The sequence below is a fragment of the Mastomys coucha genome, unplaced genomic scaffold (genome assembly GCF_008632895.1).
Source record: "Mastomys coucha isolate ucsf_1 unplaced genomic scaffold, UCSF_Mcou_1 pScaffold22, whole genome shotgun sequence".
Lineage (NCBI taxonomy): Eukaryota > Metazoa > Chordata > Mammalia > Rodentia > Muridae > Mastomys > Mastomys coucha.
The window spans coordinates 121,635,640-121,650,067 of record NW_022196905.1 but is presented as its reverse complement, the minus strand read 5'-3'; the positions used below and the strand labels follow the sequence as shown (position 1 = coordinate 121,650,067).

General features: G+C 46.6%; 1 protein-coding gene across 2 annotated transcripts in view; it reads left to right on the top strand.

Moving 5' to 3' along the window:
- Tmem132d (transmembrane protein 132D) overlaps nt 1–14,428 on the top strand; it is a 651,137-nt gene that overhangs the window by 624,551 nt on the left and 12,158 nt on the right. For both annotated transcript variants that reach the window (XM_031338040.1, XM_031338041.1), the window contains exon 6: nt 12,104–12,309. In XM_031338040.1, coding sequence (XP_031193900.1) covers nt 12,104–12,309 — 206 coding nt within the window. The remainder of the gene's footprint in view (nt 1–12,103; nt 12,310–14,428) is intronic.

Below are 14,428 nucleotides of genomic sequence, written 5' to 3'. Positions count from 1 at the left end.
TCAGGGGTGCAGGAAGTGGATGTCTGTAGCTTCCGTTGAGACGGATCATAAAAGCAGATGGGTAGAGGGCTGTGAGGCGGACAGATCCCGTGATAAAGGAAACACTGCAAGACTTAATTATAGAAGTAAGGTAGTGGGCGTGAGGGCTCAATTTCAGTTTTCCTCTGATTAGTGCTTTTCATAATAAAATGTTGGTGGGAATAGGTCGGACGAACTAATCCAAAGGTGAACAGGGACAGGCAGGGTCGGCACGTGGCCCATTCTGCAGACAGCATCACTCTAAGAGTGGGTAAAGAAGTGAATCCCCAGACAACGGACATGGCAGAGGAAACAGGAGAGCTCAGAAAACCTGAACATCCGCAAAATCTGGGGAAGCCAAAGAGAAGTCAACCTGAGCCACTCAGCCTCCCACCTTGCTGCTTGATGTCACAGCTGCTCCAGCAGGACCAGGGACATCTGGTAAGATAGGTGAACAGTTTTCCAATGGATGCAGAGAAGAAAATATAGAAATGTACCATATACAGTCTACCAGACTGCTGCATTAGCAGAAAGAACTTCATCCCCAGAGAAGCTGAGCAAGAGGAGCCCCTGGTGCACTAATCAAAGTGGGATCCACAATGGATGACTTAATATCTTCAAGACCTGTTATGTGTGTTTGAACAGGGCAACCACTGCAGAACTCTAGAGGAGAAGGACTCTCTTTATTATTTTCTAACTCTGTGATAAAACAGCATAACTAAGAAAACTTAATTTGGGGTTTATGGTTTGCGAGGGTTAGAGTACCTGGCTGAGCAATTGCATGCAGGAGGGAACAGCTGAGAACTCTGCATTTTGATCCATGAGTAGAAGGCAGGGAGAGATACAGTGTGAATAGGATGAGACTTTTGAAACCTCAAAGCCCACCCCCAATGACACACTTCCTCCAAGAAGGACACACCTCCTAATCCTTCCCCAAAAGTTCCACTGAGAACCAAGTATTCAGACATATGAGCCTATGGGAGCCAGTCTTCTTTTCCCTATTAATTTATTTATTTATTCACTTTACATCCTGATCGCTGTCCCACCCATCCTCCTTGTGGGAGCCATTTGTTTTTTTGTTGTTGTTTTTTTTTTTGTTTTTGAGACAGGATTTCTCTGTGTAGCTCTGGCTGTCCTGGAACTCGCTCTGTAGACCAGGCTGGCCTCGAACTCAGAAATCCGCCCACCTCTGCCTCCCAAGTGCTGGTATTAAGGCGTGCACCACCACCACCCAGCTGTGGGAGTCATTCTTATTCAAACTATTACAGGGGTCACTTGCACAGATTACTCAGTGTAGAGGACAACTTCCCATTCCTCTTCTGTAGAAAGATAGGAAGCATCTACATTGTCAAGCCTTGAGCAGCCTCTACCCATAGGCCCTGTTGCTGCTTCAGGGCCAATATGGATCACTTCCTGTTACCTTGGATACAGGCAGCTCAAGAGAAGGCACTGATGGCCTCTTTGAAGAATGGACTGTTGTGAAGTTGCTTCTTGCTGAACATACCCAGAGAGACGTCAACATGATGATGGATGAGAGAGGTGAGCCATTGAGAGGAAGGCTTTGACCCATTACCACCCACACGGAGGATAAAGAAGTTTACCCTTCCCTGGTCATCTGGCTACAGGAATACAATATGCTCAGCCTGCTCGCCTGATGCTGACAGGTTGAGCAATGAGCATATTGCAGTGACTCATGGAAGCTGTCGCTTCTTCCTCTAGCCTCCTTTGGTTCCTGTGAGGACAGGGACAGGGCAAAGGGCAAACTGTAACTATCTTGTGCCCTCTGTGAACCCAGATAGAGGGATATGTGTGTGTGGTGCGAGGAAATCTTGATAGAAGGTTCTCTCTGCTCACAGCCACAGAACTTGGTGGGGACAAGCCTACCACAAGAGTGAGACTCTTCATAAGGACTGTACATAGGTTGGGCAGTGGCACACATGGACAGTCTCTCCCTACAAGGGACTGTCCCTGTCTTTTGCAGCTTTTGCAAGCCCCACCACACCAGGAGAGAGCTGTGGTTAGTGATATGTTAATGCCAAAAACTGAACTTCTTTCAATAAGGAGAGATCAGAATAAATCAAAGAATATAGTACTAGGAAAATGGCTCCCCAGCAGGCTTGCCTCGTAAGCACGAGAACCTGAGTTCAATCCCCAGTACCCATGAAAAAAATGGGCATGACGGTGTAAATTTTTAATCCCAGTGTGGGGAAGTAGGAACAGGGGGCTCTCTGCAGCTCACTGGCCAGCCAGCCTACCTGAGTCAATGCTCCAGGTTGAGTGAGAGACCTTACCTCAAAAATACAAGGTGGGAGAGCAATAGATGGCTGACCTTATCCTTTAACCTCCACACACATGTTCACAATCATGTACAGGCACCTACTCACACATGTACCTCCACTCTCACACAAATACATGTGCAGAGAAGAGAAACATATACACTGACTTGCTTGTGGCTGTTTTCTTTGTGCTTCTTGAGAATGAGGAAGGCATCTCGAGCGTGGGAGAAAACAGGCCAGAAAGCTCCCAGGCAGGAGGCTCCATTGGTCTTCCCAGTTTGCATCCCCAGAGACTTGCTCTTCGGAGACCTGGCCAGATTTATTCTTACTCCATTCTATAGAGAGAAAATGAAATGGACAGAGATGCAGAGAAAGAGAGACATGATGAGGAGAGAGAGAGAGAGAGAGAGAGAGAGAGAGAGAGAGAGAGAGAGAGAGAGGCCATGACAGGAAGATGGAGAAAATGAAATAGACAGAGATGCAGAGAAAGAGAGACATGGTGAGGAGAGAGAGAGACATACTGAGAGAGAGAGAGAGGAAGAGAGAGAAAGAAGAGAGGGATGGGGGAGAAAGAGGGGGGAGGGAGGGAGGAAGGGAGGGAGAGGGAGAGGGAGAGGGAGAGAGAGAGAGAGAGAGAGAGAGAGAGAGAGAGAGAGAGAGAGAGAGGCCATGACAGGAAGAGATCACAGATTCACTGAAAAAAAGTTCTATTGTTTAAGCTAGTTGTGAGACCACTGAGAATCCAGGATGAAACTGGGCTCAACTTTTTATCTGACCCATCACAAGGTCACTGTAAAGGAGAGAATGAGGTAAGGCAGGGCGCACAATGGTCACTGCTATCCTTGGAAAATACAATCTTCTGGATGCATCAATTTGACTGGATCTCAGAGTTGCCTTACTGGAAAAAGAAGATGGGGTTGCTCCAGTCAGAGGATCTCTGGGAAGCCTAGCAGATGATAGAGGTGACCAGCAAGTTGGCTCACTCTGAACCCTGTGTCTTACTTACCTAGAGCACAGTCATTGGTCCATGAGGGAAGATGTAGGAGGGAGGACCCCACTAGCTGTGTGACCAGTACCCACTCATTCAGAGTTTCTTGCTGCATTGTAGAGATGGTCTTGAGACTCAGACAAGGGACCTTAGTGTGGCTAAAATATACACGTAGAAAACGCATAGCACTTTGTAGGGAGAGCCTGTGAATCCTTTGACAGTGTCTAAGTCATGGTGGTTATCCCCACTGGTATAAGGGTACTACTAGCACCTAGTGTGGAGGCCAGCCTTCTATTTCACATTCCACAGCGTACCACGCAGCCTCCCGCTGTGACTGCCACCCAGTCCTCCCAACTGGGTCTGAAGCAGAGTTGCTGGGGGCTATTGCTATTGTGAAAAATGATCTTCCATCCAAGCTTAGTGAGTAACCATAGGAAGACAATGGCAGCCTCTAGACATGTGTACAGAAATGAATGTTCTCCAAGCATATGGTTCCTCCTTCCCCATGAAGGTGCTGACACATCCTGGGAGTGGCATTATCTCCTGGGTATGGGTATGTGATGAAGGTTCTTGAAGAACAGCATCTTCTTTTTTGTTTGTTTTTTGTTTTTTTGTTTTTCGAGACAGGGTTTCTCTGTGTAGCCCTGGCTGTCCTGGAACTCACTCTGTAGACCAGGCTGGCCTTGAACTCAGAAATCCACCTGCCTCTGCCTCCCAAGTGCTGGGATTAAAGGCATGCACCACCACCGCCCAACAGGAACAGCATCTTCTAGAGATTCTAATGACCTGAGCAGCTCTTCTAGCTGTGGTCCTTAGGAGGCATCATGTGGCATACAAAGATGAAGCTGCCGTGTTCCCTCAAGAAGAGACTCACTTGGCCTTGAGGAGTGTTGGGGAAGATAGTCTCTAGTAAGTGGCTCACGGGGGACACTCTGTTCGAGGCCGACTTTAGGATGGCTATAGCTGGTACCTAAGACAGTGGGATATATCTTGGCCATTTCCAGCAGAATTCTCTTTAGTAACATCCCTTCTGCCAGATGTTTATTTCCAGGCCCCACTCCTTCTCCTTTTCTGCCATTAGTATTTCTCGCCAGCACAGTTTCTCACTCAACTTCTGCTCCTCAGAGGAGCTCCGTGGTCTCACCATGAGGCTGGACTCTGGAGAAAACAGCCTGGGTACAAACTTCTATTCTAAAACATCCTTAGCCGTATAGTCTAGTTTGAATCCTGTTTTCTCTGAAAAAGACAGCAGCATAAGGCAGGAAAGGCTTACACTTCCAGGAAAGTTAAACAGATCACATCGGTAGTCAGAAGCAGAGAGACAACACATCCATGCTGCCTACTTGCTTCTGCTCATCCTCAGTTGCCTTCCTTCATTCTTGTACAGTTGAGAACCCAGCCTAGGGAATGGTGCTGCCCACAGTCAGGGTGCCACCTCGGTTAACAATCAACACATGCACATGCCTCGTTCTTGAATGTGTGCATGCATACACACACACAAAAACATACACACCAAGGGAAAAGGTAGAGGCAAACCCAATCCTACCATCATTCATAATATATGAATGATATATATTATATATAATATGTGTATATATACACATACACATGTGTGTGAATGAGTGATATATATGAATGACATATATAATTCATGTATATGTGCATACACACACACACACACACACACACACACACACACACACTGATAAGCCTCAGACCAACCAGATCTAGACAATTTCTCAATCAAGACCCTCCAAACCAGAACACCATGTGAACCAGAGACACTACTCCATCTCAGTTGCCTCTGTCCTGTTTGGTACAATGATACCCTTAGGAGTTGCTCTCTAACTGGGATACCAGAAGAATAAAATAAGGCAAAATGGTCGAAAATTTCGGAAGGCTCCAGAAAGACAGCAATCCCTGACACCAGCTTTCATTGATGCTGATGCAAGGAGCCCACTCAAGAGATCTCTTGCCCTGAATCCGTGAGGACCTCTTCTCCATGCAAGCCAGTAACTGTCCTCTGAAATTAGAAAACGCTCTCTAGGGACAGTTTAGATGACTGTGCTCTTCTGTATGGTCAGTTGCATGGTTTTGTGGACTGTTTATAATAGAATACCACAGGGTGGGGCGAGTGGCTTAAATAGAAGAAATATATTACCATGCTATTATTCACATATGTGTGTATCATTCATATGTGTGTGTGTGTCTGTGTGTGTATGCACATATATATGAATTATATGTATCATTCATATATAGTATTCATTCATACACACAGTATGTGTATATATATATACACACATATAGTTCACATATATGTCTATAGATAGATAGATAGATAGATAGATAGATAGATAGATAGATAGATAGATAGAAAGATAGATAGAGGTAAGTGGTAGCAGGTTTTGCCTCTGCCTTTTCCCTTGGGGTGTATGGCTGCCTGCTCATTATTTCTTCATTATGCCCACTATGACCTTGGCACCGTATAACATCCCTACGTTTGCACTGATCTTTTTATAAAGATGTCTGTATGATCAGACATAACTTAGTCACCCATTTTTAATTTATTTGGTTTTCATATTTTTAGCGTGTACATGAGTGCATTATACGTTCTTATGTGTGAATCCAGAGAGACCATGTATGCCACAGCGCACATGAGGTGATCTAAGGACAACCTCAGATAGTCACACCTTGGGCTGAGGTCTCGTGCTGCTGTGCTGCTCACAGGCTGCTCGGCCATCAGGCTGGGCTTCTGAGATTCTCCTGTCTCCACCTTCCACCTCACTGCAGGATTGGGCTGCTATGTCCAGGTTTTACATGGATTCTGAGTATTTGAACTCAGGTCCTTAGGCTTTCAAGGCAAGTGCTCTACACACTGAGCTATGGCCCCAGCCCAATTTAAATAGTTAACGTCACTGGAGATTTAGGATTCAACCCAGGCATCTCAGAACAGTTGATTCTCCCAGATGACTCCATTTTTTTTTGTTTGTTTGTTTTTTGTTTTGTTTTGTTTTGTTTTGTTTTGTTTTTTGTTTAAGTGGCATCTCAGTGTAGCCCAAGCTGAATTCAAGCACACTGCACAGCTGACGATGACATTGAACTTGTGATCTTCCTGCCTCTACCACCTGAGTGCTGGGATCATGTGGGTACACCACCACACCTCCTTTTTACACAGTTCTGAGGATCAAACCCAGAGTTTTATGCTAGGTTAACACTGTACCTACTGAGTCAATTATCCAGCCCTTCAACTGCTCTTCCAGAGGATCCAGGTTCATTTCCTAGCAGCCTCCCCTGGGTCTTTAACTCCAGTTCCAGAGGATGAAATAACTTCTTCTGATCTCTGTGGCACCAGGCATGCACATGATACATAGACATACATTAAGGCAAAGCATCTATACACATAAATATAATTTATATATATATACATACATACATACATACATACACATACACACACATATATACATGCATATATATACGTGTGTGTATATGTATATATACATATACACATATATACAAACACATACACACATGCATATATACATGCACATATATACATGTGTGTATGTATATATATACATATACATATATATACATATATACACACATACACACATGCATATATATACATGCATACATATATACACATGCATACATATATACATATATACACATATATACATATATACACACATACACACACACGCATATATATATATATACATATATATATGAGAGATCTAGAAAGCTCAGGCCAGAACATGAAACAGATACCTCTTCCAAGGCCCCCTCTCAGTGGCTCATTTCTGCAACAGGGCCACAGTCCTAAGAGCTCTACAACCTCCTTAAACTGCTCCAACAGCTGGCAGTCAAGTGTTACCACAGATGAGCCGGGGGGGGGGGGGGGGGGGGGGGGGGGGGGGGGGAGGGAGGTGGCTGCTTTCACAGGCAATCATAGTATTTAGTGTATTTACCAGGAAGAACAGATGGAGTAAGACTTTCGAGCTACATATGGCACCTTGCTTTAGCAGACTTTAAACGTAAGCTGCATCCTTACCTCCACCACCACCATCACTAAGGATGTTTGTTTTCCACCCAAGATAAAAACCAATCACAAGATGGTACCACCAGCCTGAGGCACAGATGCCAGCCCCTGGTAGGACATCACTGTTTGCTTGGTTTGAGGGAAGAAAGATAAGCATTTATTCCCCTTAGCTGAAGCGTTTGAAGGAAAGGGGAATGTGAGAAATGCCCAGAGAACATAAATTTGGCCACAGAAGTGATATTTAGAAAAGATTTAAATGCAGCCAGCATTTAACCAGAAGAGCTTAGCACTAGCATTAAATTCACATAAGTGCCAGGATTATGCACATGAGAGTCAGAAATATTAGCTTTGTCTCCATCATGGAGCAGGGGAGACTGTCTGAGACTGGATTATGGAGGGGACTCAAGAGTGTTACTCAATCACTCCTGGAAGTTGCCGGCATTGTAAAGTACTAGTTAAGAAATAATTTGACGTGTACCATTAGTCACACTTTAAGGAGAAGTGATAAAGTCGGTCAGTTCACCTGGGTTGTTGAATCACTCTGGTCCATCTCCCAGGAGGGGAAGTCTGTGGGGTTTAAGTATCAGGTGCTATGGATGGAAGGAGAGAGGGGACCTGTTCCTGTGGATTCCATAAGAAGAAACTCAATGTGTGTCTCTGGCCTCCTGCATGACGATCCCTGTCCACTCAGGAACCGTGACTCATGCTTTTCCAGCTCATGGCCAGCCCAGCTAGACCATGTCTTCCAGAGCTGAGAGAGCACAGGGCAGGCTACCTGGGGCAGTGCTGGTGAGGGACACTCGTGTGTACGTGACCTCCTTAGAGAAGACTTGGTAGACGCCAAGGCAGGGTAAGAACTAGGAGACAGCAGACGAGAAGTGCGACCGAAAGGTTTGAGTCGCCACGGCCACTGTGAGGAACGGCCATGAGCTTGGGGACTTCAGATACATGACATGTTCTCTGAAGTCACGCTCCTCAGGAGCTTGCTGAGGTTGGGTTCTGAAGTCCTAGCAAATGAGATTCCAGCTGTTCCCACCACAGAAACAAAAGTTGGTCACCCTGAGAGACAGGGATACATCGTTGTACCCCTACACTGTATTCAAGTCGCCAGTATCCATGTACCCCAAACTATCATTTCATAAACCTTATTTAATAAACACAATGAAATATATTTATTTATACAAAGTTAATTTAAAAAAAAAAGATCAGTCCTGGGAGATGGCTCGTTTGGGGAGGTACATTCCTGTAAGGCTTGGATTCAATCCCCTAAACTCACACTAACAAGCCAGATACAGCAGCGTACACTGGTAACATCAGTAATGGGGAACCAGAGACAGGAAGATCCCAGGGGCTTGCTGGCCAGCAAGCTGAGCCTAATTAGTGAGCCCCAGACCAACGAAAGATGCTCTCTCAAAGGAAATGAACTGTACCCCTGAGAATGGCAGCCAATATTGACTTCTAGCCTCCACATGAACACACGCGCACATTAACATTTTACACATATCAACATTTCGCGCACATTAACATTTTACACATATCAACATTTTTCTAAGTGGATAAAAAGGATGAGTCATAATCCCTTATATCTCTAAGATGTATCCAAATCCTCCCAAGCACATAGGCTCAGGAGAACTGCGTTCAGGAACCCCTCGAGGCTAGACCACCCTCTGTTTATCCTACCCAGGCACTTCCTCCTCCACCACCTCTATGGGAAGTTGCCTGGCTACGTCTCTCCCCTAGGATATTTCTGGTATCTTTTTCCACTTCACTTCCTCTCCATGACCATCCTTTGTATTAGAAGGGCCCCCTCCCATGACCTGGAGGCTGCAAGTGATGTGTGTGAGGTGGCTTAAGATGGAGACCCCTTCCCTGTGGAGACCCCCAGTTACATTCTTGGCCCATTCTGAGTTTCTGGATAATTAGAGCGGAGTGAGCCTGTGTTCTGTCATCCGCCGTGCTCAGTCAGGGCTTAAGCTTCGAACGTCGCCAATTTGGCAGGTTCTGACTTAGGAATAGAGATAGCCCTTGGAACCTGCTCCTTTTGTTTGGGATACCATCAAGGTGAGCCTCATGAAGTGAGATAACAAACAACCCATGGCTGTGGTGAATCACCCCAAGGAAGGGCTCTTCTTACCTGTATCTCTGGCCCCCAACTTGGGCCAGCAGCTATGTGCAACCCCAATTCTGAGATCATGGGCTGACATCAGCCACCATCTCACCAGCAGCCAGGTAACAGCTAGGTAACTGGTGTACGTGGCCGCTCTTTGGGGAGTGATAGTCCCAGCAAGACAGAAGGCAAGCCCCCGCCAACCCGAAGAAGCAGAAATCACTATTGAGCAGTTCATTTGACTATCTCAGAGTATAAGATGTGAACTGCACCCCAGGAGCATCTTTGGAGAACCACAGAGACAGATTTTCAAGCCTCTGAGCTCACTCTCGGCGACTGGTCTTCCCCCTTGGCTTAAATGATACCTCACATACCTACGGGTGAGTTCAGCCCTAATTCGTGAGCGCAAGATGTCCTGTGGGCAGCTCCTGCCCCACCGATGCGGGACATGGGTCCTGTTGCATAGCCCTGCTCCTCAGTCCCCTGACCTTGTTTGTATAACCCTGCCTCCTCACAGACCCTGCAAAGCCTCTTCTCCCATACCAACACTTGCCATACTGCATTCTGTCACCTCAAGGAATAAACTCTGAGTTAAAGAGCCAAGATAAAGGCAGTCACATACTCAACACCACACTTAATGCACCCCAGCCCACAGCTCCTTCAATGCAAAGGCAGGCTGTGTGGCTCTCTCACCCAGGATGAGCTCCAAGCTCCTTTAAATGGGTCACGTGTTTGTCAGGAAAGCCCTGAGAGTTATGTTCACGAAGGACTCAGTGGCTCTAAAAATGAGTCTTAGCAGAAATTTGTTCCAGTATTCTTTCTTCACTTCCCTCCTCTCCTTTCTTCTTCTTTCCTTCTTTTCTCACTTCTCCCTCCCCTCCTCATCTCTCTCCTTCCTGTCTCCCCCTCCCTCATCTTTTCCTTGTCCCCTTCCTTCTTTCTCCCCTCCCTCCCTCTCTTCTTGCCCCACATCCTGACTCCTTTCTCTCTTCCAAGGACTCTGATCCTCTGTGGATGCTCAACCTGAAGTATAAATGGAAATCCGGAAAGAGAAAGGGCCTTAAATTAAAGACTCCCTGGGCCCTGAAGCAAGGCAAGCTCTGTCCAGACCGCAAATTATAGTAAGCCAGCCATTGCTAGTCCCCCTGTACAATGCAATCAGACTTAAGTACTTTTGCTATTGGCAGACATTGAAGATGACAAAGTCTCCGTCCATGGAGCCAGCTGCCCATTTCTTTCCGCTCTTACCGATCGACCTTCCCACCCAAGCTGAGGCTCACAATAGCCTGCTCCCGGCATCTGCTGCCTCTACAGCAGACAAAAAGCACTTTCATTAGAAAGGCCTTTGTGATCTCTGCACAACCTACTCATTTCCGTCTGCTTTCCTTCACACCCCTTTAAGTGCTAAAAGTAGGGTTTTTTCATCCTTTAAGATGGGAAGTAAGAGCCCTGGGCTGAAATGGCACCTGCCAGGAGAGTAGGGAAGACAGAGGGGCTGCGAAACGTATCAAAACCCCTCACTCTTCAACATGGCCCTGGGGTGTTGAGAGTCATCAATGTCCTTTGGTCTTGGGCTTGTCACCGTTGAAGTGCTGTTGACCATTGCACCTGCCTCCTGTGTGGTCCTGAGGCTGAGATGATACTGGGTAAGCTCAGCATCCATCCCTGACCTACATCATAGCCAGTGAATTCCTCGCACATACCTTCCTCTCCCTGTGCTGTCAAGCAAAGCACAAGTGAGGGGACCAGTTCTCATCCCAGAATCCATCTTCGTATTCCACCCTGGGTCCACTCTATACTAGAACCAGTGAACCACAAATCAGCTGGCTCTTGGAAGAAGACATTTATTCCCTTGTAGTTCTGAAGGTCAAATATCTGGAATCAGGAATTGGGGAATCAGTCTGGGATCCTTTAGCTTCCAATCTGACTTGTCTCATTCCTTACTCTCCCTGATCTCCATGCTCGTAGCACAGCCTCCTACGCCCATAGCCACTGTGTCTGCTCCCATCCCCTAAATTACCAGTATCCTTCTCAAAAGGACATCTAGAACAGAGTCAGAACCAACCCAAACACTCAAGGCTAATCACCATCAATCAAGACCCTTCACTTTGAGGCTAGAGAGACAGCTCAGGAGTTAAAAGTGCTTACCCTGAGAGTATAAGAATTGGAGTTTGAATCTTCAGAACCCACATACATACCAGGAGGGCATGGCAGCCTGTCTGTGATTTCAGCCTTGGAGGGCAGACATGGGGGATACCCAGAGCAAGCTGCTGAGTGCGATTAGCTATTAGATGAGCTCTGAATTTGATTAAGCAACTCTGCCTTGATGGATAAGGTGGACGATGGATGAAGGACAGATTCTTGGCCTCACCCTTTGTGTTCCTCATGCACAACGCATGTACACACATGCTTACAAACGCACACACACACAGACACAATCAAATAAATCAATGTATAACAACTTTGCTTACCAACGCAGTGGTTCAAAGATCCTTAGTCACACCTGCAGGATCTGCTCTGATATCAGGTGCTTCATTCACAGCAACTGCCTGTGCCTGCTCTGCCTCCCAATGGTGACTTCCAAATACGCCACTGCCCTGTTCCCTGGTCTGTGGACTGCAATGAAGCTCACCTCCCCCTGCCCTGCTTCTCTCCCTCCTCCCCACCAGGTTTCTGACAGATGTGACTATGTCTTTGTCAATGGGAAGGAAATGAAGGGCAAGGTGAACGTGGTGGTCAGCTTCACCTACCAGCACCTGAGCAGCCCCCTGGAGATGACAGTGTGGGTACCACGGCTACCCCTGCAGATTGAGGTCTCAGACATGGAGCTAAACCAGATCAAGGGCTGGCGGGTCCCTGTTGTCTCCAACAAAAGGTAAGTGTATATGAACATGCATGGACATGTGTGAATGCTTGAGTGTGTGCATGTGTGCACACATGTGTTGGACATTGGGCATCCATAGCAGAAAGTCCTGTCCACTATGGTTAGACTTGAGGAGGGAAGCAGACAGGTAGCTAGCTTCAGGTAAGGGTTCACATGGTGATTTACTGTGACCAAGTGTCTAGACTCTGCCTTGTAGGCAACTGGACCCCAGCCACAAGCACCACCAGCAGAAGGTGATCTTGGGGAGGAAGTCATGCAGCTGGGGCTCAGGATAAGAAGAGAGCTAACTGACTTTAGGAAGAAACAAGCAGCAGATGCCACTCCATGAGTCAGAGCAGAAGATCAGAGTTCTCAGCCCCTGGGGAGAAGTCAGAAGCTTGTCTGCCATAGTATACCTGTCATACCGTGGGATGGAGTTGGGTAGAGACATGAGCCTCCCATCATCCATCAGAAGGCCAGATGAGGACCGGGAAAGCAGAGTCTCAATGCTCAGGCTCTGCTTTCTAAATGTCACTGTAGGGATACCTGTGCACACAGCCATATACTGGAGACATTTCAAGTGTCAGGGTAAGCATGACCTAAGGAGAGATTCCTGTAGGCTTTGGGTACATAGCAGAGGTGAGAACTGGTTGTCATTTGAGAGGACCTGGTTAATCTTCATCTTTGAGGTTCACCCCTCTGTGACCTCTGGAAGAGGCTATAGCAGGAGGAGAAAGGTGGTGGATGCAGCAGACAGTGGAAAGATAATCCTTAGAGATATTTCTTTGGAAAACTGGGTTGCCAGGGGCTGGGATAGATGGTGGAGTGGGTGGTGGTGGTGGTGGTAGTGGTGGTGGGGGTGGTGGTGGTGGTGGTGGTAAGATAGTTGGCAGATACCTATCCAGACCTGGTAGTAAATGGTCATCTCAGATGCTAACATAGCTGATGGGTTCCCTGAGAAGTGGGCAGTCAATATGTGAATGGAAGTTGAATAGATGGTGGGAATGGGCAAGTGTACACAAGATATAAAAGAGGGAACAGCTAACATCTGTCTATTTGGAGCCACCTGTTTCTGTCTGCTTTGATTATGGTGTCTCACTAACCTCTCGGTAAATGCTCACCTCTTTTGGGTGACAACCCAGTCATATTAGCTACATATTACTGTATGTCCTGGTTGGCCTTGATTGTTACCTTGACACAGCCAAGAATCATCAGAGTGGAAAATCTCTATTGAGGAATTGCCTGGATTGAGTTGATCTATGAGAATGTTTGCAGGGAATTGTCTTAGTTATTAATTGCTCACTCTGGGTAACACCATTTCCTACACAAGTGGTCATGGGTTAGCTAAGAAAGCTAGCTAAGCATGAGTCAGAAAGCCAGCAAATAGCATGGCTCTTCTCTTCAAGTTCTCACTTGAGTCCTTCGATGATGGATTCTGACTGGGAAATGTAAGCCAAACAAACCCTTCCCTCCCCGAGTTGCTGTGGGTCAAGAGCGCTTTTGTCAAAGCAACAGAAAGGAAACCTGAACACTGTGTGATGCAGGACCTTAATCTAAAACTCAGTATGGCTTGAAGAATGGTGTGTTCGGACTCCCAGATTCCGCACAGGTGTGGCTTAATGAAGTCCCAGGAGCCGAGGTCTCAAAAGCTGAATTCTGCTGGGGAGGCTGGCACCCATCTGGAGGCTCCTGCAGAGAAAGCTCACTCAGGCATTGTTCATAGAGTTCCACTCCTCACTAGCTGCCAATCAGGAGAGAAAGGTACCTGCCAGGTGGCTGTGTCCCTGGGGAAGCTCAGAAGATGGCAACTTGCTTCATCAGAGTAGGGTCAAGGGCAGAAGCCACAGAAGAACACAAACCACACTGATGTCAGTAGCTTAAAACCCAGTCATAAAGCCAGGTACTTGGGAAGTTGAGGCAGGAGAATTGTAGCCTTGGGTACATAGTGGGACCTCATATTAAGTAACAAATAAAAGATCTTGTGAACTCTTGTTGCAGTTCTCAATTAACCTATTCTCTGATCAAATCAACTCAGAGATGGTGGTGCATTCCTTGATACCCAGCCCAATGTTCTGGGTTCCTGAATGAAAGATACACACACATACACACACACACACACACACACACACAC